This window comes from Phytophthora parasitica (assembly GCF_000247585.1).
Source record: "Phytophthora parasitica INRA-310 unplaced genomic scaffold supercont2.8, whole genome shotgun sequence".
NCBI classification, from domain to species: domain Eukaryota; phylum Oomycota; class Peronosporomycetes; order Peronosporales; family Peronosporaceae; genus Phytophthora; species Phytophthora nicotianae.
The window spans coordinates 340,145-365,919 of record NW_008648994.1 but is presented as its reverse complement, the minus strand read 5'-3'; the positions used below and the strand labels follow the sequence as shown (position 1 = coordinate 365,919).

Here is a 25,775-nt window from a genome sequence, read left to right as displayed (position 1 = left end):
GTAGCGCTCGCACTTGACCCGCGACGCCCGCGTCGCCTAGGCCCTGGAAGTCCGCGAAATGGAAATCCCGAATTTCCCATCTAACGCTGATAGCATTATGCTGTGCCTGTCGGGAATACCGGATACTGGTAGTGAGCATCACTGTGAGAATACAAGGGGCACGAATTTGCGGTGGGGCTGGCAATTCTTGGCATAACAACTAGCGAGCGTTCCCAACCCGGGCACTCTTGCTGCTGAAGATGATGAAACTGAAGCAGTGAACTGGTCAAGTCGCACCGGAATTATGCAGTGCTGTAACCGACTGGAAGTACTACTCTGCATAGAGCTCATTCGTCTACATTTTTTCGTGTACGCTTCGTGGCAAGCCTTCCTCACAAGAATTAAATGTACAGGAGTTGGTACATCTACAGCCATCGCACCGCTGGCCATCGCCAATTTTGCCGGTACACCCATCGCTCATACCGATATTGGACAAGTCGCGAAGCTCTAGCAATGAGATGTGGAAACACGGCCAAATTGAACACGGCAACCGCGTGCTTGTCGACGAAAATGGGAACTGCCTCAGCAGGTTACATGTGAGTCAGCAAGAAATCCTTGCCATGAAAGCGAATAACATTGCCTATATCAATATATAACGGAGTTGATAGGAAGAGGTGCACCTCTAAACGCAGAATAGTGTCAATGCGAGTAGCAACAGCGCTTGCGCGTGGGCTTGTACCGACTGAATTCAAGACTGATCCGTGCGCGCACCGAGATCGCTGCCGATAGAAAGAACTTTTCCCGTCGAGCACGTCGGCGTCGCAGCATTCGAGGACGACGCTCAATGAGTGCTGCGAGTTGCCGTCGGCAACCAATGTCAGCGGAAGGTCGTTCCCTCCCATCCAATTTGATAAATGTACGGCGCGCGGGATGGCGGCCAGGTGAGCGGCGCGATGGGACTCCCATCATGGGAGGCTCAACGATGCAACATCCTCGTTTATATAGCGAGGAGCTCCATCAAGGAGTCCATGAAGGTGGTCATCTGCTGCTGGGGCTCCAATGTTGCTCGTATCTGGATGATACTGTCTGCACCAGCAGCGATATCCCTCCGCCACCCAAGCTATCACCTGGCCGCCGCCGCCACCCGATCGGTAAATACAAGCCGGAGCAGCGCCGAGCATGCACGCTGATTATTAACCTAACGTGATAGGATGACTGGTAACACGCACAGCAACCGCGATTGACGAGCCCAGAGCTTGCAGTTCTTTGGAGCGGTCCTCGCCACCACCCGATCGATCATGTCGCGGCGAAAAGGCAACTTGTCCTTAAACCTTCGAAACACGATACTGGTGACTGAGTCACACTTTTCATACGTGTATACAGGTAACAAAGAATCACGACATCATTGCATCGAGTCGTAAGATTCAGATCAATTCGGACTTCTTGAGAAAGCTATATTAAAAAATATTAAAGAGGTGTTTGAGTCTCACGATCTGGTGCTGGCAAGTGTGAGACTGGCGAAATGGCCGCACACCAGCAAAAGATGTCTGGCCAACAGCAACCAAGGAATCTGGCGCACGATGTGTAGGGTCTCCAAAGAGCCCGGATTCTGCAATGACGTGTTCCACGATTTCTTTGTATCGCAAGCATAAGCAGCGCGTGGCGAACACCTGGCCAAACCGCATATCGGTCGATTCACTTGGAATTTGTATTGGGCAAATTGCATTCACTCGATCCGAATAAATCACTGATCTCGCGGACTAAAGCTGCGTGTACTAAACCCCGGACTAAGACCCGGGATTCACTGTTCTGGTCTCGCGGACTAAACTCCATGGGATTATCTAATCCTCTTACTAAACACCAAATAAACTGCTATTGGTGTGAACCCCAGATACGCGAGGGAAACACGGTGAAATTCCCCGTTCCCTCGCATATGACGATTTGTATGCACGCAAGCTTACTTGTGTCGGAAGGTCAACCCGTTGACCAAGGTGGCGCAGCGTTTCATTACGCGAGTTACCGAGTGCGAGCCACCCACGTCGAGGAAGGAATGGAGCCCACCATGCACCGCCAGAGCGACGAGGAGAGAGATACGCAGCGCGCGCCAGAGTTCCAGCTGATCCGCCGCAAGCGACCGCGCACGCCCGACAGCAGCGCGGAGCCTTACGCCTTCCCAGCACGCGGCTCGCCCGAGAAGGCGCCGCGCCTGATGGTGCTGCCTGGGCTGGCCGAGCTGCTGGCGGCCCAGAAGCAACGCAAGGAAGGTGTCGCAGCCGACGCTCTTCTCGACGTGCTCTCGCGCGTGTCCACAGAGCAGGAGCAGACGCAGCCCGAGCCACAGGACGAGGAGATTGAGGTGGAGGACAAGACACCTTGGCCCTCGGCCAGTCAATACTTCGATATCTTCTCAACACCCAAGAGCGAGCTGAAGATCCCCATATACGACCTTGGTGTAGATCCGCGAGGTGTTCCATTACACCCAGAGTTCATCTACAGCCAGCCTGTGTCTTGCATGTATTTTCTCAAGTGTTCGCGTCTGCTTGGCAAGGGATCTTTCGGTTTCCCACGCAAGAAAAAGACCACGGGTGACACGACGCCCGCGATGACTCCCACCGGCAAGAAACCTGCGGGTAAAGGCGGCAAGAAGGAGTCGAGTAAGGACTTTGAATGGCGCAAGATGAGTTTCGTCACTGGTCTGCCGAAGAAGCAGCCCATCGTGCGCTACATCACAGCTACGTGCTACAGCCGTGCAACCGACGTGGCTGCTAAGAAGAAGGTCTTCCGCATGCATGCTGTTATGCTCGCTGATGAAGCGGGTACTGGCGAGAAGGGAGACTATGTGCTGGTTCACATCCGCGCTGGAGGCAGCAAGCGCGTCGGTCTTCGTGCCAGTTTGGCCGATGCTGAGTCGCAGCAGGCACCATCGTCCCCAGGTGCCCACGGCATTGCCACCGCCAAGCAGAACGCCGATCTGCTGTGCATGAGACGCCCTGTGTCGCCTACCAGCGTTGCAGTATCTTCTTACTCGAGCTCAACGGCATCCACCTCTCCTCGCAACAAGAAGCTACTACACGCAGACTTCGCCACCAATCAGGACGATCACTCAGAGCACTTGGCTAGAGTATTGAGTGGATCCGTGACCTCGCCTATTGCGGTGGACTCGACGCCGTCTGTGACTCGACACCCGCTGTTCACTACCGCAGAGGACCCGAACGTCGACTCGGCGCGCCTTGCGCTACGCAACATGATCTTGAAGTCCTGCACATCGCGGGACGAGATGGCGAAGTACGTCTTGGGGCTCCAGGAGGAACTCGCGGCCCTGCAAAACCAGAACCAGTAAGCTTAGGACACTAGCACATTAGGATTTTAGGATTTTAGTAGTAATAGCTCAAAACACCGAATGATTTTATTGCAAGACATGGCAGCTATCTTTGTGTTCGTTGCAGCGTACAAGTTGAACACGAGATGCGACTAGCAAAGTTTAGCTTCAATCAGATGATTGTACATATACGTGTAAGCCTATTTTTAAGAGTTCTAGTTGTCAGGGCTGTTGTCCCGCACAACATGAGCATCGTCAGCACGGCCTGCGCATTCTCGGTGATTCAATGTGTCACCAAGCGTACTCGTCAGCTTGAGCGTTTACTGTACATGTTGGAGTCCACCGCCGCCAAATTTGAGCAAGTCAAATCATGTTCACATTGGATTGTATTCTCTTCGAACACTAGAGCCCAAGTTCAAAGCAAGTACGCGAAGATGCTACTGGACTTCCTGGAGAAGGAACAAGGTCTTGATATATCTGTGTTGTTTAAAGGTTCGATCCATCTCGAGGTTGGTACTGTCATCAATATTTTTCCTTTGCTACTTCATTTTGATCCCATGTTGCTCTTTTGAAGAGCTATCACGAGGAACTCCAGCAGTTGCTTGTTTTGGTTGAAGAGGAAAAGTTACTGCGTCAGCGCGTGGCTGGGACCTGGGACTTTATTGCCGCTAAAAGCATTGACCAGAATTCCGTGACGCTGATCCGTGCTTGCGAGAATCTATGGAACGACTTGTTGCCGCAAATTTCAATTGTATTGCCACTGATCAACAGTATTCGAGGTGAACTTGACCACTATCGATGCTTGCTGCTGGTAGTAACAGTGCTAACACTGTGTGCATTGCAGGTGAACCTGACAGTCCTTCATGGTTGGGAAGCACCGACATACCGAGCGCAGTGCACCCGTGGCCCTCAATAGTTCACTAAGTCAAGAAATACAAGATAGCGATATGTATTATTACTTGAGCTGCATAGTCTTCAGTCTTCCGGGTTGCCGTATGATGCAGGGTCTCCGTACACCATAGTGTTTCCGTCTCCTCGCTCGTTGCCAAACTGGTTGCTGTACGCTTTCAGCTGTCTATTGATCCATTCCTGCTGAATCTGTCGTTTCTCCTTCTCCAGTAGGCCAAGGTCGTGACGATACTCGTTCACCTGCATCTTGTACATTTGAAGTTCCTCCTCCATCTGCTTCATCTGGTTCTGCTTCCCCTTGAGTGTTTCCTTATAAACCACCAACTGCTCTGCAACCTCTGCACCGGGTTGTCGTGCTAGAATAGTCTTCAATTCAACGTACAGCTTCTCCTTTTCCAAGATGAGCAGGTCCTTGATAGTGGTCTCCTCGTACCTACGAATCAACTTCTTCTGCATCGCCTGAAGCTTCCGAATCATCTCGAAACGCTTCGGATCGCTACCCTCAAGTTTTCGCCAACGATGGACGTTTAACGGATGGTCGAGCTCTTCTGAAAGAGCTCGGATTTTAGTCTTCTCTTGTAGTAATTCCTTTTCTAGTCGGATAAGTTCTTGCTTGAGTGAACCTTCATGTGACAGTTGGTTGTTGCTCGAGTCTCTCTCAAGCGTGAGAGCATGAATTCGTGACTGCAGGTTGGTGACTTCTTTCAGTTTCTCTTGGTACTGGAAGTATCCCTTTGATAATGTAGACTTCTGGATTTTAATCTTCTCGTAAAGAACACTCAATTCCTCGTTACGCTGGATAAGCTGCTGACGCAGAGTATCACGATCATGAACGACACATCCGTATTCTTTGATCTGCCTCTGCTTTTCTTCGTCTGCTTCTTGAATGATCTTCGCTAGTTTAGTGACTTCCTGTTCTTGATTTAGGATGATCTGTTCCGATGACTGGATCTGTTTTTTGATACGCAGTAGTTCGTTTTTGAGGATCTCCTTCTCCTTGTCCACTTTATGGTGGTCGAAATGCTCCTTTACCAGAGCGTGATCTTTGGATGTGATTTCTTCTTTCAGCTGCTCGATCTGGTGGTTCATAATCTTAAACTTGCGCTTCATATCTCCGATCTCCTCTTGACTCTCAATGAGCTGCTTACTGTAAAGATTTCGGTCGGTACGGACCGCTTCGTACAAATTCTGCTGTTGTTTCAGTCGGCTCTCACTCTCGACAATTTTCTGCTGGAGGGATACAACCTGCAAATCCTGCAGTTTTGCCTCTTCCAACGACGTCATGAACTTTTGCGTCGCGTTGGCAGCTTCCCTTTCGTATTTTTCGCGTTCGCCAACAAGCTGCTGGATCTGGGCACGCTGCTTCTTTACATGGGCTTTAAGACCGTTAATTTCGTTCTGCAAGTTCTTCATCGTGTTCTCCTTGATCTTCATCAAGTCGAACGTAGCTTGAGTACGGTCATTCGCCTTCACTAGCATTTTGTTGAGCACCTCGCGCTCTCGTAACATTTCCTCTAACTTCTTCGTGAGCAGCTCACTCTGCTTCTTCTCTGCTTCAAGCGTGATGTTGATCAGGTTCTCAAGTTCCAGCTTGAGTTTTTCCTTTTCTGTTTCACAGTCGGAGCGCTTGCCTTCGACATCTTGTAGCTGCTCTCTGGCAATCTCCATGAGCTTGTCAGTTTTCACCGCGTCGCGTGTGATCGTCTGGATTTGCTGCTCCTTAACGTCCAACTCGTGTTCAACCAGTACGTTCTCCTTGTGTAACTCAACGTTCTTCTGCCACTGCAATTGCATCGCCTCTGTCAAGGAATGGGTCGTTCGGAATAGTCCGTCGTACTGTTTCAAGTACTTCTCCATCTTCTGTTTGGACTCGCGCATCGCCAGCTCCTTCTTGCGTAGATTCTCTTCGTTCTCCTTTTTGAGTGTTTCCAGTTCAGAAATTTCAAGCTGTTGTCGTTCGTGGGCTTGTTTGAGTACCTTAAGCTCCTTTTCCAGCCTCGTTTTGCGCCGTACTTCCCTCTCTGTAAGACTCTGCTTCTCCTGAATCTGAAGCATCACGTTAGCTTGAATCTCTTCGAGTCTGGCGTTCTTGGCCTCCTCTTCTTGTACCAGCGAGAACAAGTTGCTAGTCTCCTGTCGTAGATCCTGCAATGATATCGTCTTTGCCTCAACGTCACGCGCACATTCGGCACGCTTGTTCTTGAGGGTGGAAATCTGAAGCTCCTGCTCTTCATTCAGCATGATGTCACCGCCATTTGACGGCATGGCCATCTTGGAGACTTCTTCCTGCAATGCCTCCAGTTTGCTTCGAAGGCCATTGACCTTCTGTTGTTTTTCTAGCTCCGTCTGTCTCGTCGAAGCGATCTGCTGCACTACAGCATCCAGCTCCATCTTGGCCTTCTTCTTTTGTGCCAATGCCTCGCTCTCCTCCTCCTGGTCACGCACCATGGCCTCGTGGCTAGAGCGGATCTCCGCTATAATCTCCTTGGTGCGGTGTACCAGTCGCTGCTCGCTCTCCTGAGACTTGACAAAGGCCAGCAACAACTTCTCCAGCTCCGACTTGTATAGTGAGATGGCATCCGGCGTTTGAGCCAGCACGGCCTCCATCTCGGCTACGACAGCCGGACCAGAATCGGCCGCATTAGTATCCCCCTCCGTGAACCACCCGTTGTCCGTGCCCGCTGACTGCGGAGTGATCCCGCGCTCCAGGTTAAAGGCGTCTGCCATGACTGCTTCGCGTCGGCTTTAGCAATGATAATAATGGAGGAAAAGTGCCGTTGTTGAAGTTGCGGAGTGATGGTCAGCGGTTACGTAAGTCATCGCAAAAATGCATTCTTCAGAGATAGTCCTGCATGAAATCGCAAGCTGCGCATCTGAACAACGCAGAAAATAATACGCTCACATTGTGAGACTCACAGAGAACTCTGCGTTGCCTCACTTTGACAATGTCAGCTTGAGTGTGTATGGATTGCGTCGGTGCATCAACTAACAATCTCGAGGGCCATATAACCCCATTTTGCTTACGAGCTTGGATAAATGACAGTACACACACGCGCTAGACTAGCGGTATATTAATCCTGTGATGTACTCAATGAAGCCAAGACCTCGTTCACTACGCTACTTTAAAGGTATCACTGAGTTTGTTCGGCACTACTTTTCCAGCCATTATCTTGTGGGTGAGCAAAGAGTGACAACATATACGCACAACTTGTGAGTTGCTTCACAAAGCGAAAGGTAATAGTGTCTTGTATTGCTTGGGCCAAACCCGATACGATCTACGAGCTCAAATCAGTAACCATGCATGTCGAATCGAGCACGCGAGTGCACACGCAGTTTGAGCCTGATGACAGCGAAGCATTCAAATGGAGCCGGTTGTCCGCGACCTAATGCCGCTTTCGCTTGGGAAAGAATTTGTATATGATGGAGGAAGACTTGCCATGGCAAATGCAAATGCAAAAAAAAAAAACTTGCTGTTGAAGTTGAGAGAGTGATGGTCGTGGGTTGCTATCGTCTGGTTGTTGATTGATGTGGAGCACACGAAAAGATCCCACTTCGCGGTTAGGTCTCGTTTCGAATCGTACTTTTTCTCTTGGAATTTGTATTGGACGAGGTTTTATAAACCGCTTCTTGAGGTTTTATCCCTACGCGGGGAGAGTGTGCCGCTCATGGGCTTTGGCCTGCTCTTCTTTGCAGTCGGAAGAAGGCGCGCGCAGACAGAGACGCAGGAAGCGGCCCGACCGACGCAACGGATCGATCGGTAGACAGAGAGAAAGAGAGCACAGGCCATACGAGACACATAGCGTATTAAACACAGGGAAGGATGAGTCGCGAAGAGCGCAAAATGGCGCAGATCATCGCCAGTATCGAGCGCATGGAACAGGAGGCGCGCGCGTCAGGGGACGACTCGAACCGGACACAGGATGGGAGCGAATCGGCCAGACAGGGAGGTCGTGGAAAGAAGGGCAAGAAGAACAAGCTCTCCGGCGTCAAGGTCAAGACTGGCAAGAAGCTTAAGGTGACGGCCGTCGCAGGGGGCAACAGGGCTCCATTTGGGCGCAAACTGACGCCCAAAAAGCGCTGGATCCAGCTCTGGAGCGCACAGATGGACACGTGTAAGGAACAGGACGCCAGTAGCTCGTCCGAGGAACCGGAGGCCGAAGCGGAGAAGGAGACGCTTGCGATCGCCACGTCGCCCGTGTCAGAGGTCAAGGTGACCCCTGCTGCGCCCCCTGCTCCACTCGCTATTAATGAACCGACGGAGAAGGCGCCAGAGATCCCAGAGAAGTCGGAGGCTGTGGCGATGTCGGCTCCATCTCCGAAGCCGAAGGAGGAAGAACCTCCCGCACCGGCTCCTACGAGTGTGACAGAGAACAAACCGCAGGAACAGACCACAGAGAAACAAATTACAGAGACCCCCAAGCTGACGACACCCAAGGCGATGATCACGCCGAAAGCCGCTAGCGTGGCAGCCTCGTCATCGGAGTTACGTGTGAAGACGCCGTTGAACAACGAGTCGTCGCACTTGTCTCCTCCGTTGGAGCGGAACAGCCCCACAACTACCGCGTCTATCAGTCCGTCGGCGAAGGTGAAGGACAGTGAAACGCCGAATACCAACACAGCAGCTGCTGCAGCGGCAGCAGCCAAGTTCTCCCCCGCAGCTTCTGAACATGAGAAGCCGGTGACTGAGAAGAAGGAACTCTCTCGAAAGGATTCGGCCCCCAGACTGGAGAGGAAGAGCAGTAGCAGTAGCAGTGTGGGCAAGGGAGACGACAGCTATCGGAGGGACACATCAGACCGCCACCAGGACCGTGGCAGAAAGCGCAGCTTGGAGATCAGTGAGGTACCCATGTCCGAGGAAGCCAAGCGACGAGCTGAGCGGAGGAGGAAGCGGAAGTCGAACTGGGATGTGGGCGATCCACGCAAAGGAGGCAGCCCTATCGCCGACCCACCTGTCAGTGCCGCTGCTGCAGCGGCTAATCAGCAGTCCTTCGCAAAGTATCCACCCAACCGGCCGTCATGGCGGCATAGTCAGAGCATGATGGACATGAAGCCACATTTCCAAAGCGGACATCGATCCTCAAGCTTTTACAGCAACGGATCCAGCTCAGGGAGTCGAAGAGGCTTCTACCATTCGAGTTCATTGCCTCAGGATCGCTCCCGAAGTGCAGGACGCTCGTCAACGCGATACAGCTATGGCAATAGCAGCAGCGGCGGCAACTACAGGTGATTGACCGCCTGCGACGACTGCAACCAGTGAGTGAACAGACCCCACACCCAAGTGGAGGCGGATATATCTATGAGACGCGACCATATTGTGTAGAAAGCGAAGCTTAGCGAGCAGGCAGACTCCTAGTCAGCAGGCAGCTTAAGCGAATGCGTGTTGTCGTCATGTCATGTGCAAGCAAGTGTCAATTAGACCTTCATTCAAACTCGTGTTTCGTACACTAATGTAGGACTTCGGATTTGTTTGTGCAATGCATGACTCGGATAGGACACTGTATACGGTATACAGGCTTGTATTCGAGTCACTGACGTTGAATTCTCACCGTTTTTTTGAAAAAAAAGTACATTGTATAGAAAAAAGTGCGCATCGATTTCAGATCACTTTTGATTTATTTTTATTATGGTGGGCCACAGCTGTCAAGGCAAGAGCTTTTTTTTCAGAAAAAGTGCTTTATGACGTTTAGAAACATTTTGAAAGAGTGTCATCGAGGACATCAGGGCAATGGCTCAAAGTGTGTTGGTGCTGCTGCTGTGCGCTTGGCTACATGCTACCACATCGACCACAGCCGCCCAATCTATCGCTAAAGACCTCAATGATTCGCTGCTATTGGTCGTGGGGGACGTGACCTCTTCGTCGGCTCGCATCCTGTACGACCAAGTACCTCTGTCCGCCTCGATGCTCAGCGTCCAAGTACATAAGACCATGGCGACGACACTGGAAGCATTGGCAGGCTCTACACCGGCACAGACACTTGATCGACCTCTAACAGATATCGCATCACGTCCACGAGTAATTACACTGCGAGATCTGGAACCAGGACGCAGATACGTGGTGCAATTATCAATAAACGAGCCGAAACAGCAGGCGACAATCATGTTCCACACGGCGCGAGCGCAGAGCGACGGAGAAGCGTGGACAGACCGAGTGGTCGTTGTCTCCTGCGACCGCTTCGTGGATGACCACGACGACGTATTGATGGAGCGTATAGCGAGCGACATCGAAGCGCACGATGGCGCCTTAGGATCGTCGACGGTGCACTTTGGCACGGCTCATCTAGGTGATCAGATATACGCAGATGCCGGAGAACTGAGTATCAAAGTAGTGCCCTTCCCATTAAAAGATATGAAAGACGACAAGAAGCGTCGTATGAGGTATGACGCTGTTCTGCAGCAGTTCCGTGGTATCTACAGGAAAACGTTCGGGAGGAAGGCAGCTCAGCGCGTGCTGCGTGTCGGAGCGCATTGGATGATCCCTGACGACCATGAAATCGTCAACAACTTTAACTTTGAGCTCGTGCAAAAGGCTTTTCAAGCTCCTCACAATTTGCTATTGAGCGAAAGTGAACGCGAGCGGCTTGTGGCGCTCCAGCTGCATTGTCGAGCTGGACTGCAAGCCTATTACGAGTTCCAGTATCAACTGTACCACGACTTTCCATGGGACAACGTGGACTTCCTCGAAGACGCACTCGGTGACATTATTCGGACTTACCCTGTGTACTTTGCAGTGGAACTACAGCAGCTTAAACTGTTGTTCCTAGATGTGCGCTTTGATCGTAGTTTTTTCGACCAAAGAGAAGATCTACCTAAGCTCGTGAGTGACCAGCAGAGACAATATATCAATGGAAAACTGCAATCCTGGAGCCAGGAGGGCGAGAACACCGCAGTCGTGTTTGCCAGCATGCCTCTGTTTTTCCAGTCAGCGTTCTCCGCGGCGATAGCTCACATCGTTGAGCACGAAACATACCCGGGCATGGCAGAGCAGCGACCTGGACTAGAGGATCTTTTCCAGTTATTCCAGAGGTCGTCACCGTTGATACGACTGCTAGTTGGTGGCGATCTGCACATGCTGGCTCACTCTCGCGTGTGCCCGAGGGAGGGATTCAACTCTAGCTGCTTGGATCAACTGATCACCAGTGGAGTCACGAACGGTTCGACGTCGATTCAAGACCCAAAGTTGATCCCTTACTACTACTTCATCACTCAGCTAACACCGGTGTTCGAGATAGCTTACTCATGGGCTCGCCTTATCCCCTTGCTGTCATCACTTTTGCCGCGGAGCTCACCTTGGTATATAGAGTATGATCGCGTCTTCCTGGGCCGAAATTATGGGTAAGTACTCTGCAAGATGGTGCTGAACTGGACTAGCTAACGATTACTCGTGTTCAGAATCCTCGAGCTTACTTCTGATGGGAACTTCACATGGGCTCAAACTGTTACAGAGCCTTACAATGAGGTATACCAACGTCGTGTGCAGTCCGTAATCGACGCGTCTACACCTGAAGTTGTGGCCTTTGTGGTGCTATTGATTGCCATATTCAACGTTAGTATTACCTATCTTGTCGTATTGAAGTGCTGTACCACTAGAATCCCGAAACGAAAGACGCAGTAGCGAGCAACTAACACGAATAACAACACCATTTTTTGTTTTAAGTTAGTGCGAGCTGAGGGAGGTATATGCTTCAGGAGGAGGCAGACTACGGCACATGCTGCATCGATTGTCAAAGCACGTGTTCGTGTAGGTACACTGGATACACTTCCAGGAGCTCCGTCGTCGTCCTTGACGTGTCAGCATCTTAGTAGGTTCCTCTGAATCCTCCGAGCTTGCACGCTTGAGATCTCGGCTGCGGGTGTGTAGTGCAATGGGGGAGATTGTCGTGTCGAGCGTGAGCTGGAGAAGCGGCTTGCGTCCTTTAACAGCTTGTCGTCGTCTCTGCTTGGTCGGCGTCGGGCTGTGCGATGCGCTGCGCAGGAAATACTTCCTATGTGGCTCATCAATCTTCAAGTGCGTGGTTGCACGTGGCGATGAGAGACCGACGTTCGTACGACGTAAATTCTGCCCTGAATGACTGGAAGTAGCCCGTGAAGACCCGAAAAAGCTGTCCAGCTTGGGCTGCTTGTCGTCCACAGAGCTCAACGAGCGCGTAATTGGTCGGTGACTCGAGCTCCTGGTCGTCATAGGCGCAGCTGATACTTTCATCTTCTTGTTTGCTCCTGATAGAGAAGGACCCGATGACGATGAAGACGTTGAGGACGCCGGAGACGCAGCCAGCGATGCAGTAAACTCCAGATCGTTCTCCAGGAACTGGATCGTTTGCTCAAGTGCGCGTTGCTCCGCCTCTTGCACCTGGGATTGATGCTCGCGAAGCTGTTGTTCATAAAAAGCTTTGAGCTCTCCGGAGCTCTCATCGCTCGTAGTGGGGTGGTCCTCGCCACCATTATGCAATGGAGGGGCGTTCTCATCGAAGAACTCGACAAGCGGCTCTCTATCGTCCGGAATGTCGCTTAAAAACGGACACTGGGTCTTGATCGCCGTCCACATGGCCTCGTCCACCTTGTACTGCTTGGTACGAGCGAAGCCGACGACGCGGCGGCGACAGAAGCCACAGTTGACGCTAGTGAGCTCCAATCCGCGCTCGAAGCACTCCATACTGTGAAGATATAACAAGTTAGAGAGATTACATTCCATGAGAGGGAGCCGGTTTCCATTACCAGAGGTAGCGTTGGCAACAGGGCAATTGAATCGGACGACGCAGCACGTCCAGACACAGAGGACATTGGAAGCGGATGGGGATGGACACGGAGCTCATTGGGGCCGCTGGAGGCGCAGGATGCGCCAGAGGCGCCGTCGACGCCCGCGACCGAGTGAGTGCCATTAGACTTGTTTGCCTTCACTATTTTGGTTGTTCACAAGTAGACACGATAATGGGAGCGCTCTTGTATAAATGGAAAGAGTCATTTCCAATAGGTTAGACGTCTACATAGTAAAGTGGGAGCAAATGACCATTATTTAGTTAAAGAGATGAATGTATCAATTTTCTCAGGGTCAAATGGCAATTGAATTTCAAACCGAGGCATACCAATTTCAAGTCACTTCGACGCAAGTAACCCTTTTGCGTAACCGGATACACTCGGGGTACATTAACCTGACCACCTCAGTCTTGATCTCCCTGATCGTCTGGCTGCGAAGAGATATGCACCGCGCGCTGCGTCTGCGCCGCGTTTCAGCGGCTGCTGCGCGTCCCCGCTGGCGTGCAACTCGCTCCTCTTCATCTTCAGCAGCTCGCGCTCTTCTCTCACTTCCAGCGCGCTCGTCATTCCTGCAAAACTCGCGGCGCAATGCCCCCATTCAGCTTGTCACGCGGTCCTTCACCTCCATCGTCGAGCATCCAGCACCGCAACTGACTGACAAACAGCGCGAGAGTGTCGTGGCGCTACTGAAGGCGCGATGCAACGCGCTGTACGACGACAATGAAGCGTATGTGGCTCCGAACGAGGCGCTGCCACTCTGGTTACACGACGTACAGACGTTGCAGCGTCAATACGAGTCGCCACAGCTCAACGAGGAGGTGGCGCACGCCTACGAAAGCGGCGTGGCCATTGCCTCCAAGCAGCGGCAGTTCGAGCTGGCCACGCAGCTCACGCAGCAGATGCAGGAGCTCGGCTTCCGTCCCACAGAACGCATTCGTCAGTATCTCATCCGCAACGTGGCGCTGCAGCTCATCAGCGGCTCCAAGCGCACATCTCTACAGGATCTGCGCGAGATATTGAAAGACGTAACCGATGACAAGTGGCAGCGCGAGATAATGAGCGTCGTGGAGCGCGAGGAGCGGCCACTGCAGCTCAAGACGGACAAGGAGTTCGCGCTCTTCCACGAACGTCTCATCACCGGTATCGAAGCTCAGCTGGACGAGTACGAGCACTCACTCGGTGCACAGAATGCCAAGGAACTGAAGCTTAAGAGATCTACAGTCCCTTACAACGAGGCCCTTCGAGTCTACGCGGACAACGGCGTCAAGTTCTCCCGTATGCTGCAGCTCATGGTGACACGCGACCTCGTGGTGGATGTGGAGACCTATGAGGCGCTTCTACTAGGTGCACGTTGGAACGAAATCCCCGCTACCCTGAGTCAACTGCTGGACTCGAAGATGGTGGAAGAGCTCACTTCTTCAGCTTCTACTACTGCTAGTGGCCACGTACACACGCTCTGGGTTAACGCGATGAAAGCCATCGTATACTCCAGCACGGAACGCTTCAATTCGCTGTCGGCTAGTGTATACAAGAGACACGTGGACCAACTGCGCAAGGTGTTCATGTTCGTCGACAAGCAGCTCTCCAGCGCCTTCCCCAAGTTCAATTACGCTTCAGCCACCCAATACGATGAGGTGTACACTATGCGTGCCAAGGCTGCAGCAGCTTGTGGTCTTATCGCACCTGTCAAGAGGATTCTGGACGAGTATATCGAGCGTGCTCCTTTGAGTACCGAAGACAAGCCTGTGCTCTCCAAGGCGCCGTTCTTGGCTGCTATGGAGATCTTCCCGTGGTCGTTAATGGATGTTCTGATGCTCTCACGTGAGTTCGCCTTGGCTCGTGCTGAGAGTCGTGACGTAGCGACATCTCCGCGTGTGGTGGAGATGCGTATGATGTACGAGCGTATCATGCGTAAGCTGACCAAGGCGCAGCAGACTATTGACGAGATTAAGCGCAAGAAGAACGCGGAAGATGTGACTCTGGATGAAAACGACCTGCGTGAACTGCTAGGTCAACAGAGCAGGGCGAACCAGATCATTGAACAGGAGTCCAGGAGAGCTACGACAGTGGAGAGACGTCTGAATAACGCGCGTGTTCTGAAGGCCAATCAACTGCTGATTAAGGAGTATTTGAAGCGTGCAGACAAGACGGTGGACTATGTGCTGAGTAAGCTGCTGGACGCAGGATTTGACGTGGAAAACGACCTGGATGTTAGCGTAAAACTTATGGAGCAGTACATGAAGGCGGCTCGGCGCTTGGATAGGCGTCTCACTCAACGCCAGAAGCACGCGAGTCTGCACATGATGCAACGCGTCTTCAAGCAGGTCAACGCGGTCTCTAGAGCTGTACAATCCGGTGGATTGGACATGCAAGACCCGGAGACTAAGGACAAGTTGACCAAGTTCTTCGAACATGCCGTATGCACTGCCGTGCGCTTCTGGCGCGAAGAGGAGACGGACGCTCTTGTACGTCAGCAGCAGCGATTGTTAGGCACGAAGCAACTAGCTCCGCGCGAGTACGACCAGCTCATCTTCCAACGCGTGACGAGTCTGGACGTCCGTGGTGCCCACTCTTTGCTGCAAGAAATGCACAATGCAGGCATGAAGCCGTCACAAGAAGCCATCCATCGTATTGCGCTTGGACTCCTGCATCAACGTCATGCTTCGCCGAATGGTGAGGCGTATAATACGGTCGATACGGAGGAAGATGATGGCGAAGAGGAAGCTGAAGAGAGCGAAGAACAGTCGACGTCACCTGAGGAAGCACTGGACTATGAGCTGTCTGCTATGCTGAATGTGTCGGACAGGGAGGCGATCGAGCAGGAGCTTGGACTCAGTGAGGCGCTGAAGCTCGAGGGTGATGATAAGCTTAGTGCGCAAAGTGCGGCGGCAGCACGGAGTTTGTTGTTGGGTTCGGACGCTCCTGTGACGATCGAAGACCTCATCGGCTTCTTGCAGGACTGGTACAATTTATACGGCGTGGAACCTCTTGGAAAGACGGTTGTGCCTGTTCTGGCTCAGCTTCTAGACGCTAACAACTTGCCAGAGTTCCGTCGACTGCTGCAGATATTGGAGTCCATGGAAGGAGGTCTGACACCCGCTACTCAACTGTGGCTTGAGAAGCGTCTTGAACAGCTTGGAGGCAAGACACTGGACGACTTTCGTCTGTAAGCAACAAGCTGAGACCCCCATAGCTTCGTAGTTTTGTTTGGTACACCCTTAGAACGTCAATGGAAGACAAACCTCCCATCGAATTGATCTGAATTCTCTGATTACATTTCAATCTGGTCCAGGGATGTGGTCAAATACGTTCCCAGTGTCTCCACCTTGGCCTTGAGTAATCCAGCCGGCGCATCTGTGCTTGAGTACGCACAGAGCAGAAAGCTTTTGCCCGCTACTGTCATCGCTAGACGTCCACGCTGCACAGCACGAGAGTAAAGTATTTGTTAGGGTCTAGTAGCTTCGTAAGAAAGAGCAGAGAAGCTGTAGAATGTTGTGTAAGACTTGCCTCGAGCTCGACGAGCATGGTACGTAGATCTCCTGTGGGATTGGCCTCTTTGCCGGCGTGTAGGTATTCGCCCCATGTGTGGGAGGCGATGGCTCCCACCACCTTGTGATCTACGGTCTCTCCGTCACCCACGGAGCCCACGAGCGCGCCATCCAACGTCACCAGCCTGGAGTAATATAGGCGTTAGAGATAGAAAATAGCTGCGATTAAGGGAGAATAACTATTAAAGCAGATAGAGCTGAGAGCTGCAACTTGCAGCATTAGGATCGCAAGACGGAGGCCGTCATAGAGATATGATACGTACATGCAAGCGCTGATGCCGTCGCCCACGATCTGGCCTAGAACCTCCGGCAGCACCTTTGCACGCAGCATTTTTCACGGATTCCAAAGTTGAATTTCTGAAATACAGATTTTAGACGAGTTGTAAACCTAAAATACAAAATGTCTGATTTAGAACATTTCTAATACTGAAAAGCTTCATAACGGTGGTTACGCTCAAGCTTTAACGTCCATGCTGCTCACCAGCGCCCAGATCATAAGCAAATACTGTTTGCCTACACATTCCCGTGAGTTGCCACATGTGACGAAGAGCATCGACGCGTTTCTCGACGTCTTCTCTCCGTCGTGGAGCTTCGCCGAGACTTTCTCGAAATCTGGAAGTCTGCATCTAATGCAGTACGTTTCCAGCAAGGAACCAAGTCGTTCAATGGATCCTTTCTACCGTCGCTATTTATTTAATCGAACCACGTGGTTCGCAGCTGAGCGACGAGATTTGGACGCCGTTAGATGGCTGGTCGAGAGTTTTTTACCTCAAGAATTCTTGACTAAAGTAGTAAACGGCGCAGCAGCGGGAGGTCACGTGAAGATTCTGCAGTGGTTATTTGACAAATGCTATGACCGTGCATGTTGGGGAGGAATTGAAATGTGTAGAGCTCTAATTAACGAACATTTTGAAGCTGTCGAGTGGTTAAAAAGGAATGCTCCACCTCGACGTGAATGTATGAACGAAATTATGCAAGCAGCAGGAAAAGCAGGGAACGTGGATATCATTTGGTGGTTATATGAAGAGCACGGCGTTGATGCAGAAGATGCACTGTGGAGTGCACAGATGGAATCGAAGTACGACACAGCTAGGTGGATATTTGAGAATTGCGAGATGGAATATCCGACGATCGATTGGCAAGATGCTGCTCGATGCGGAGATCTGGAGTTCCTAAAATTTGCATATTCTCTTGAAATTGGATGCCCCAATAAAGACGCGATGCACGCAGCAGCGGCTTCTGGTCGTTTAGATGTTCTAGAGTGGCTCTACTCTGAAGTAGGTCTGCCACTAAGGAGTGAGGCGGCGAGATATGCAGCGAGAAATGGACATCTACAGGTGGTAAAATGGTTCAAAGATAATGATTGTCCAGGTTGGGAAATAGGAATTATGAACGCTGCGGCCACCGGTGGACACCTAAAAATCCTTAAATGGCTACGTGAAAACTGCAATGATGAATGCAATGTATCGACAATGAATCGAGCGGTCAGAGGTGGCTACGTAGATGTTGTGAAGTGGTTGAATGATAACTACACTATCGGCGAGTTATCAGCTTTTGTGATGTATACTGCGGCTCGGTTGGGCCACTTGGAAGTTGTCAAATGGCTACACACTAATGGATGTGAGGGTTCCGCTGCAGCAATGGATGGAGCCGCTCGCTTTGGGCATTTGGAAATAGTAAAATGGCTTCAGCAAAATCGAACTGAAGGCTGTACAGTTCAGGCGATGAATTGGGCGGCAGAAAGTGGTCACTTGGATGTTGTGAAATGGCTACACGCTAATCGAACTGAAGGATGCACCACTAGAGCTATGGATGCTGCTGCAAGAAGTGGGCATGTTTCTGTAGTAAAGTGGCTTCATTTCAACCGCAGCGAAGGTTGTACTCGAGATGCTATGACACAAGCTATCAGAAATGGTAACTTTGAAATAGCGCTGTTTCTAGATGAGAACAGATCAGAAGGTTTTAATTCTCAGACGACCCTGCTTGAACACCCGTGCTTGGAATTGACGCAATGGCTACTTTCAAAGTATCCGGAGCAAATAGATGGATGGACGTTCGCACTGCCAGCCTGGGACTGGCATTTCAGTGACTGGTGTCGTCAAGTTGATTTTCAGCAAACTCCTGAAGCAATAACTGAATGGATTTGCGACTCATCCGTGGTTCGTCGATCTACGTAAAACCTCTAAAAAACATTCCAACGTCGTGAAGCCTACGGAATGTCGAAGTTCCCCTTCTACTACCCGCATTGTATTATACTATGCCGTTCATCTGAACCTGTTTTTCGGTGGTAGATGGCCTTCTATTTGATTTTTGTAAAGAAGCCTAATACCACAGTACCTCAGCTCATGATAGAGCACTCGACAACAGGTCACGCCGTTAAATTAGTACTGCACGGATAAATCTCCTCCCAGCAAGTACTATTTTATCTTCACTATCCGGGGTCGGCGACAAGACCTTAACTAACTACTTACCTCTCAACCAAGAACAAGCAAACAAGGCCGAATACACGATGGTTTCAGTAATTTCTATCCAAGAAGTTGTTCTGGTGCCATGGCGTACGCACTCTTCTACTGGAGGCTAAGTGACGCTGAGCTCAGGCTGTTTCTAGCATTTTATCAAAGTGGGATGTCCCTGGATTGTTATGAAATTATTGCAACTCTCCATGTGATCGTGTCTTCCTTTCTTGGTCTGTGCATCGTATTAATATTTGCCCCCTACTCTTTATTTGAGGATGATTGCCCAATGCTCAATTGCCAAGTGCTCCATTCTCTTGATTGCCGACGTTGTCACGTTCTACCCTGATGTTACACTTCCGTTTACACGTAAACTTACGTATTACTATAGGTAGTATTACGACCATTAAGATGGTATCTAATTTTAGCCGGTGCATACAATAATCAAATAACATAGGAGTTATCACCCATGTCTGCTTCTAGGAAAGCCCCGTGGTTTTCTTCCCAAGAAGTGGTGTTGGTGCCATGGTGGTATTTTACGATCTGATGGTTCGTATTTCTTGGCATTCATCTTGCTACCTGTGGATATAACATGGCGTACGCGCTGTTCTACTGGTGGCTGAATGACACGCAGATATGGCCATACCTGGTGTTTTACCGTGTTGGGATGCCACCGGAATATTATGATATCATTGCAACGGTTCACATGATCATGTCTTCAATCCACGGCTCGTGCATCGTGTTAATGGCTGCAAGTTCAGTATGGCTGCGGAAGCTTGTATTCACACCGTGGGGAGATTGGAGAGAATCCAAGATATTGAAGAAGAGCACGGGAACGATGCAAATTCTTGAAATTAATACAAAAAACGCCAATCGAGCGAATTCTGAGTTACTGAAATGGATATCGAAACTTTCTGCACAAATCATAAGCCGACACGGAATACTGGGCGTCAATGGACAATATTTTCACGTAATTGCAATCTTCCGCGAGTTCATTGAGACTGCATTACAGACAATCCAAGCCTACCGTATGAGTAGCCTACTCCCGAATGCGCTACTCAACCGATTTTACGTGGTGGGTATTGTTCTTAACTGCTGGTCGCCAGTGGTAATTCATGCTTTTCTGTTTCGGCGCGATGAAGCTCGTAAAAGGTTTGCGAGTCTTGCAAGCGATTCCATGCTCGATCTTTTCTCTTGCATGGGCGTGACGTTCATCATAGTGCTGAATTACGTGGGGCAGTATACTCCCGAGACCGCAGATTTTGGTCTATACCCATGGTACAACGATGAATGGGCTGCAAAAGCACTGAATGAATTTCAAATGGTCCTTGTTGTATCATGGTCTGATCTAGCCACTCGAGTGCTTTTTTCTCTCGGTTTGCTCATGGCCATAACCAACATGAAAGAATTACTGTACCCCATTCCGCGACATGGAAATCGAGTTGTAGGTTTTAAAGAAGCCGTGCTGGACAGTCCAAGTAAAACTAAGGGTAAGTCAACAGCATCCGAGCGTCGCCTAAGCACCACGGCAGAAAAGTAAAATGGTGGCGTCTATGGGACGTTATGATGCATGGCATACATTGTCTATTCTTCATGTGGGGGATTGCAGTGCTGAGTCTGCACATCCAGGCTTCAGTACAACCTTCACTACAACAGTGTACATTACAAGTGAGACCTTGGGCTGTAAAACGACCGTATTGTTTCTTGATATCCCTCGATTGTCATCGCCTACAAATTTCTGGTCAACTGGAAGAAATTGACATTAAATGGCGTGAATTTGACGGGTCTACCGTAGTCATGATGGTTATCAAGCACTGTCCTTTGGTCGACATCCCCGACACGTTCAATGAATTTCATCAACTCATCAGTGTCAAAGTTTATAACTCGACGATTGTCGAGTGGAGAGAATCTGCTGCAATTACGAATACGAACCACCCGGCATTTTTGTCTCTAATGCTCGTTCGAACGAATATGACAAATGGAGAATTACCTGCAGGCTTCCAATCTAGTGATCCACCGCTCAATTTGTATGACTATGAGTTTTGCATTACCAATCTTCGTGAAGTGCCTGACAATCTTGACGTAAAGTGGCGTGCAGGATCGATTGTCATTATCGAATACAGTCAACTACAAACCGTACCACAAACTCTATTACGCGTTAACCCGTCATACTTCTCACTCACTGGCAACCCTATCAGCGAACTTCCTCCTGAGATTTTTGAGATCGAAGGTTTAACAGATTTGGGTATCGGCGATACAAATATTCGAGAACTTCCTCATAATGTGACGCAACTCTCATCGACACTCACTTCTATATACGTGGAGGGAACGAGTATTTCCTACTTTTGGTCGTGGACAGATGAAATTCTCGGACGGGTGAGTATTCGAGACATACCCCGAGTGATCTACGCTGGCAATACTGTTTATTGTGGCGATCTGGAGAAGATTCTGACTAAATCAGCCAATTCCTTCAGTGCCGTAGCAAATCCGGATTTTTCGTCTCGACTTATGAATCCACCGGAGGCAGGTTTGGAGGGGAATATCTGGTCATTTGTGGACTGCAACCCTGCTGTAAGTGGACTTAGCGGACCTCTCTACCCTCTAGCAGCGGAAGACAACCAGAATGTGCTCCATAGTTGAGCAGGAACCAGGACGGCCATACTGCACGTTGGTTAGCAGCATACACTACAATTTAAGTAAAGTACTCTCAGTTTTAAACGTTGACGTTACGGATTTCAAATCGAAAAAAAAACTAAATTCATTAAAAAAAAGTAACAAGCTCAATTATTTAAAGTTTCGTGCCCATGCGTGCATCATAATTCACTCCATCTGCGGAAGATTATGTGCTTGTCGCTCTACTAGCCGTAAAACAGTAAGGCCAGCAACATTTTCCAGGGGTGGCGTGACGTCGTCCTTCATGGCAACTCGCAGATATTTGATGATCATCTGGTGTGTAGGTTGAACACTCGCTAGCTTGAGACTGGCCATCTCAGTGAGTTGCAGTGGGTTCATTCTTCTGTTGTCCATAATGGTCATTGAAGCGCCAGCACCGACCAGCAGTCTTGTGCTCTTGATATGACCATAAAATGCAGCGTAGTGTAGTGCCGTAAGCCCATCCAGTGTGTCTTGCTGGTCGACCGAAGCTCCATTTCGCAGCAGAAGAGATAATACTTCGTCTGATCCAGACAACGCTGCCCAGTGGAGAGCTGTGCGTCCAAGATGATCAACTTCGTCCACGTTTTGTTCGTTTCTCAAACACAACTGCGCCGTCTTCATATCTCCCGACCGCGCAGCTTCAAGAAACAGAGCAAATCGACCCGGAAAGTTGCTACTTTGTTGTTTCTGGCCTGTTGTTACGGCAATTTTACTCTGTTGTTTTATAGTGTTCAGGTAGTTATGAGCTGCCCGAGCATTTTGTGTGTCGAGTGATACTTGAGTGCAATACGCGAGTACCCCAGTGTACATGCCAACAAAAATGTAAACGATCGGTGGAATGGCAGCCAGAATCAAGAAAGCTCGTCTCGTAGTTGTCGTCGCACTGGAGGGAAGGCTTAAAAACACCAGCAGGAAGACCACGCACGGAAAAAATACGCAAATTCCACGAAGACAACGATTTCGCAAACAGCACAGTAAACGCGATATGGTCGATGAAGGTGCATCGCCTGCTATCCCTTGTTTTTCGTGAAAGACTGCGTTCTCCAGCTCGTCATCAAGATCTCCAACTGCGGATGGAATGGAAGAAGCCATAGCATCTGTTTGGTTTGATCCAAAAAGTACTGGTATCAAGTATTTCAAGACAAACATCGAGACTAATAATAGTGGGCAAATTCTCGCACAAAGAACACGTACATCAAGAAAAAAAAAGAATAAACGAACACGTACTATAGCAAGAGATGATGTACGGACCCCCGTTGGCGTCGGAATCATCACGATGTACTCCATCATTGCGAATTTATTCCGACGGAGCTACGGTTAGATCTGCCCGCGGAACCTCGGCTCATTCGCATCGTAGACTTCATCACGAATTGTCATACCCCGCCACAGCGCAATGGGCATTCTTGACATCTACCGATACACAGCTGTCTAGTCAACATCGCCCTTCAAGACCTTCCACCGCTCGAGTATCTACTCCATCTGACAACGTAAAACTACCCAAGCGACCTGCTACCAGTCGAACGTTCAAGACCCGTCAACATGGACAAATGGAATTTTTTACGCCAAGAAGCGACAATAGAGCGATACAAGAGGCAATTAAACGAGAACGAAACCAGGAGCAATACGTTAATCCGCTTATTGGTCGAAGCGTGGAGCCTCGAGGTCAACTTGGTCGCGATGGTAAAACAAATAGTGACGGTGTTGAAACGAAAACTGTCGAGTTATTATCCCGAGCTCGTGTCGTCTCAACAGCAGCCATGAACGCTACAGAACGTCTTCGTTCTCGTGCATTCGAGGCACGAGCAAACGGGGAATACGACAGAGCCATCAAGTTTTACACCAGTTTATCCACTGCAAGGCCTAGTGAAATTGAGGCAAAATTTCACCTAGCCGTGTGCTTAGAGCGAACAGGTCAATTCGCACCAGCACTAGCAGCTTACAGGCAAGTGCAGAAACTTTCCGGTGGACAACACGCATTTGCGTACTATAATATGGGTAATTTGTGTATGCGAATCGATAAAGTATCCCAAGCTATCGACTATTTCTCACGCGCGATTGCTGCTAGTAAACGTAAAGGAGGGTCTCAGAGCTCCTCTGGATCGAGTGTTGGGCCAACCCCAAGTGTTTTTTATCGCCAGCGAGCCGCAGCGTATCGCAAAAATGGGGATTTCGAAAAAGCAGCACAAGATTACGATCTTGTTCAGAAGTATACAGGAGTGTCCTCTACAACCTTGACAGATGAAAGCGCCATCTATACTGCCGAGCATCTGTACCAGACCGTCAAACACTCAACTTCTCCTAAGAAAACAATTTTTCAAGAAACTGTAAGTGATGAAGATGTTATACCGAAGGAACTGGAGCTCGACTCAGACCTTAATCAAGAAATGAACGAGCCTCAAAGCGAAGTTGATGATACTGAAGACGCACTGACAGCTTGGACGCTCCAACGTAGTATGGAAATTGCTCGGCTTCCACCTACTGAAAGAAGTGAGAGTGATCTTCAGTATCTTGTGGACTTTATGCAGAAGAGATTTTCAGTTTGTGCAGCACTAAATCCTGAAGTTTGCAGACTTTTATGTCGTGAGCTTGTGTTGAGTCCCGAAGGAGCTCTTCCACCACGAACGCCGATCTTTATGGAGCAGGATGAAGACAATGAAGCTCCTCGAGATAACTCGCTTTATTTTATTTTTCAAGGCAGAATAACTATCTCCAAGACTGCTGGGAGGCTGTTCCAGTCATCACCCAAGCATCCAGAACGTTCGGAAGTGTTTTTTGAAGCGCAGGACGAACTGGATAAAAACGAACGATGTGAGCCTGAAAACAATTGGGAATCTCCATGGAGTACATGTAATACAACCGTGAGCAATGACTGGAAGCAATCGCAATTAGAGCTCTGTGAACTTGAACGTGGAGACGTTTTCGGTCACCAAGGACAGTTTACACACTCTTCACGGTAAGAAAAAAAGGCACAGTACGGTATATTTCCAAAGCTACATAGAATCTTTTAACTAATAATGTATCTCTGCAGAGCGTATTCAGCCGTAACGATGACTTCGTGTGTGATCGGGGCTCTTTCGTGGCATCAATGGAGTCGAATTGATCGTTCACAACACGAAATTGAGGTAAGATATCTTAATTACATCTTCCATTGTTTTTTTTCTAATGAATACGTTATTTTTTTTAAAGCGAGAACGCGCAGCTCGATTCCTCTCCATGGCCCCAGCTTTCCATAATATTCCTGCAACAGACATCTGCGATCTCGCGTACCGGGTATTTTCGCGATAAATTCTTGAACCTATATTTTTTTTCTAACAGAAGCATATGCATTTGTTTCAGGCGACATTTGTCAAGGTCGTCGGCTCTAAAGCTGTATGTTGCGAAGGACAGTCTGTAAACGGTTTGATATTGGTTCGAGAGGGAGAACTCTGTCAGTTTTCACCCTGTGGATTGCGATCTCCGCCTGACTTGTCCGTATCATTCGCTCTAAGTGGTCGTCTATCCGAACCACAAAGTGCTCGGGCATTTTTCGCTCAACTAGAGACTGCAGAAGATCCACTGGGATTCTTGCGCATCAATGACGCGTATCATGGATTTCTTCCTCAAAATTACGTGAAGACAAAGCAACAGGAGCTGCTACGACTCGCTACAACGCGATCAAAATCTACCAATGTCAGACGAACGAGCGTCGCGATCAACTGTATGGGAACAGGAAAAGGGACTTCGACATCCGAACCTGTGGCTCTGGCCTTACGACGAGGGGAATGCTTTTGTGCATCATCTTCCTGGGTCCCACCACGTCAGTCTCGACAGGAAAGGCAGCAAATTCGTGGGATATCGTGTGCAAAAGCAGCATTGGTCTCGGTCTCTACAGCAGAGCTCCTGTTCTTATCAGCTACCGATATTATGCAGGGGTTATCCGCTGAGAGCCGCTCGCAATTACATCGTAATTTACAGGACATTGCTTTAATGAACAAGCGGAAGTACAAGACGGACTTGTCACTAGCATCACGTTCACGCGGCCCACCCGGTGGGAGACGGAGCTCTAATTTGCTCGAGCAATTGGTACGCGATGCACACTGGAGAAAATTCAAAGAGGAACTCGTGGAGAGTGTGCTTCGCGGCCGTACCTGAACTTAAAGACAATGTAAAAAAAATAGGGGG

At 49.8% G+C, this 25,775-nt stretch overlaps 13 protein-coding genes across 13 annotated transcripts; 9 read left to right on the top strand and 4 right to left on the bottom strand.

The window, feature by feature from the left end:
• Positions 1–497: 497 nt before the first annotated feature.
• On the top strand, positions 498–1,631 carry PPTG_21742 (hypothetical protein; the record flags this gene model as incomplete). The annotated part of the gene is made up of 4 exons (XM_008899926.1): positions 498–575; positions 769–920; positions 985–1,130; positions 1,453–1,631. 4 exons carry the CDS (start codon positions 498–500, stop codon positions 1,629–1,631), a joined length of 555 nt encoding a protein of 184 aa, XP_008898174.1.
• A 218-nt stretch (positions 1,632–1,849) lies between these two features.
• On the top strand, positions 1,850–3,405 carry PPTG_05741 (hypothetical protein). The gene has a single exon (XM_008899458.1). The coding sequence runs from the start codon at positions 1,913–1,915 to the stop codon at positions 3,317–3,319; it is 1,407 nt and encodes a 468-aa protein (XP_008897706.1). The 5' UTR covers positions 1,850–1,912; the 3' UTR covers positions 3,320–3,405.
• Positions 3,406–3,543: 138 nt separating this feature from the next.
• PPTG_05740 (hypothetical protein) lies at positions 3,544–4,222 on the top strand (the record flags this gene model as incomplete). Its single annotated transcript, XM_008899457.1, has 4 exons — positions 3,544–3,623; positions 3,705–3,807; positions 3,873–4,077; positions 4,143–4,222. The coding sequence occupies 4 exons, from the start codon at positions 3,544–3,546 to the stop codon at positions 4,220–4,222; spliced, it is 468 nt and encodes a 155-aa protein (XP_008897705.1).
• On the bottom strand, positions 4,072–7,020 carry PPTG_05739 (hypothetical protein). Its single transcript, XM_008899456.1, has one exon. The coding sequence runs from the start codon at positions 6,932–6,934 to the stop codon at positions 4,274–4,276; it is 2,661 nt and encodes an 886-aa protein (XP_008897704.1). The 5' UTR covers positions 6,935–7,020; the 3' UTR covers positions 4,072–4,273.
• An 862-nt stretch (positions 7,021–7,882) lies between these two features.
• On the top strand, positions 7,883–9,674 carry PPTG_05738 (hypothetical protein). The gene has a single exon (XM_008899455.1). The coding sequence runs from the start codon at positions 8,028–8,030 to the stop codon at positions 9,432–9,434; it is 1,407 nt and encodes a 468-aa protein (XP_008897703.1). The 5' UTR covers positions 7,883–8,027; the 3' UTR covers positions 9,435–9,674.
• Positions 9,675–9,910: 236 nt separating this feature from the next.
• Positions 9,911–11,860, top strand: PPTG_05737 (hypothetical protein). The gene is made up of 2 exons (XM_008899454.1): positions 9,911–11,539; positions 11,597–11,860. Exons 1-2 carry the CDS (start codon positions 9,933–9,935, stop codon positions 11,817–11,819), a joined length of 1,830 nt encoding a protein of 609 aa, XP_008897702.1. The 5' UTR covers positions 9,911–9,932; the 3' UTR covers positions 11,820–11,860.
• Positions 11,720–13,137, bottom strand: PPTG_05736 (hypothetical protein). The gene is made up of 2 exons (XM_008899453.1): positions 12,920–13,137; positions 11,720–12,858 (listed from the first exon to the last, which is right to left on the bottom strand). Exons 1-2 carry the CDS (start codon positions 13,081–13,083, stop codon positions 11,862–11,864), a joined length of 1,161 nt encoding a protein of 386 aa, XP_008897701.1. The 5' UTR covers positions 13,084–13,137; the 3' UTR covers positions 11,720–11,861.
• A 158-nt stretch (positions 13,138–13,295) lies between these two features.
• On the top strand, positions 13,296–16,455 carry PPTG_05735 (hypothetical protein). The gene has a single exon (XM_008899452.1). The coding sequence runs from the start codon at positions 13,402–13,404 to the stop codon at positions 16,126–16,128; it is 2,727 nt and encodes a 908-aa protein (XP_008897700.1). The 5' UTR covers positions 13,296–13,401; the 3' UTR covers positions 16,129–16,455.
• On the bottom strand, positions 16,230–16,837 carry PPTG_05734 (hypothetical protein; the record flags this gene model as incomplete). Its single annotated transcript, XM_008899451.1, has 3 exons — positions 16,230–16,376; positions 16,466–16,631; positions 16,770–16,837. 3 exons carry the CDS (start codon positions 16,835–16,837, stop codon positions 16,230–16,232), a joined length of 381 nt encoding a protein of 126 aa, XP_008897699.1.
• Positions 16,838–16,934: 97 nt separating this feature from the next.
• PPTG_21741 (hypothetical protein) lies at positions 16,935–18,113 on the top strand. Its single transcript, XM_008899925.1, has one exon. The coding sequence runs from the start codon at positions 17,527–17,529 to the stop codon at positions 17,680–17,682; it is 156 nt and encodes a 51-aa protein (XP_008898173.1). The 5' UTR covers positions 16,935–17,526; the 3' UTR covers positions 17,683–18,113.
• Positions 18,114–19,551: 1,438 nt separating this feature from the next.
• PPTG_05733 (hypothetical protein) lies at positions 19,552–21,599 on the top strand (the record flags this gene model as incomplete). The annotated part of the gene is made up of 2 exons (XM_008899450.1): positions 19,552–20,449; positions 20,569–21,599. 2 exons carry the CDS (start codon positions 19,552–19,554, stop codon positions 21,597–21,599), a joined length of 1,929 nt encoding a protein of 642 aa, XP_008897698.1.
• Positions 21,600–21,779: 180 nt separating this feature from the next.
• On the bottom strand, positions 21,780–22,424 carry PPTG_05732 (hypothetical protein; the record flags this gene model as incomplete). Its single annotated transcript, XM_008899449.1, has 1 exon — positions 21,780–22,424. The coding sequence occupies one exon, from the start codon at positions 22,422–22,424 to the stop codon at positions 21,780–21,782; it is 645 nt and encodes a 214-aa protein (XP_008897697.1).
• A 947-nt stretch (positions 22,425–23,371) lies between these two features.
• On the top strand, positions 23,372–25,745 carry PPTG_05731 (hypothetical protein; the record flags this gene model as incomplete). Its single annotated transcript, XM_008899448.1, has 4 exons — positions 23,372–24,567; positions 24,643–24,736; positions 24,801–24,884; positions 24,951–25,745. 4 exons carry the CDS (start codon positions 23,372–23,374, stop codon positions 25,743–25,745), a joined length of 2,169 nt encoding a protein of 722 aa, XP_008897696.1.
• Between the last annotated feature and the right edge of the window lie 30 nt (positions 25,746–25,775).

Excerpts from the sequence above, each read along its gene's own strand:
- PPTG_05736 (XM_008899453.1), bottom strand. The coding sequence starts at position 13,083 with ATGGCACTCACTCGGTCGCGGGCGTCGACGGCGCCTCTGGCGCATCCT. Across the intron at positions 12,859-12,919 it reads TGTTGCCAACGCTACCTCTG|TATGGAGTGCTTCGAGCGCG; the intron begins GTAATGGAAACC and ends ATATCTTCACAG.
- PPTG_05735 (XM_008899452.1), top strand. The coding sequence starts at position 13,402 with ATGCACCGCGCGCTGCGTCTGCGCCGCGTTTCAGCGGCTGCTGCGCGT.
- PPTG_05738 (XM_008899455.1), top strand. The coding sequence starts at position 8,028 with ATGAGTCGCGAAGAGCGCAAAATGGCGCAGATCATCGCCAGTATCGAG.
- PPTG_05737 (XM_008899454.1), top strand. The coding sequence starts at position 9,933 with ATGGCTCAAAGTGTGTTGGTGCTGCTGCTGTGCGCTTGGCTACATGCT. Across the intron at positions 11,540-11,596 it reads TTCCTGGGCCGAAATTATGG|AATCCTCGAGCTTACTTCTG; the intron begins GTAAGTACTCTG and ends ACTCGTGTTCAG.
- PPTG_05739 (XM_008899456.1), bottom strand. The coding sequence starts at position 6,934 with ATGGCAGACGCCTTTAACCTGGAGCGCGGGATCACTCCGCAGTCAGCG.
- PPTG_05741 (XM_008899458.1), top strand. The coding sequence starts at position 1,913 with ATGACGATTTGTATGCACGCAAGCTTACTTGTGTCGGAAGGTCAACCC.
- PPTG_21741 (XM_008899925.1), top strand. The coding sequence starts at position 17,527 with ATGAAGAGCACGGCGTTGATGCAGAAGATGCACTGTGGAGTGCACAGA.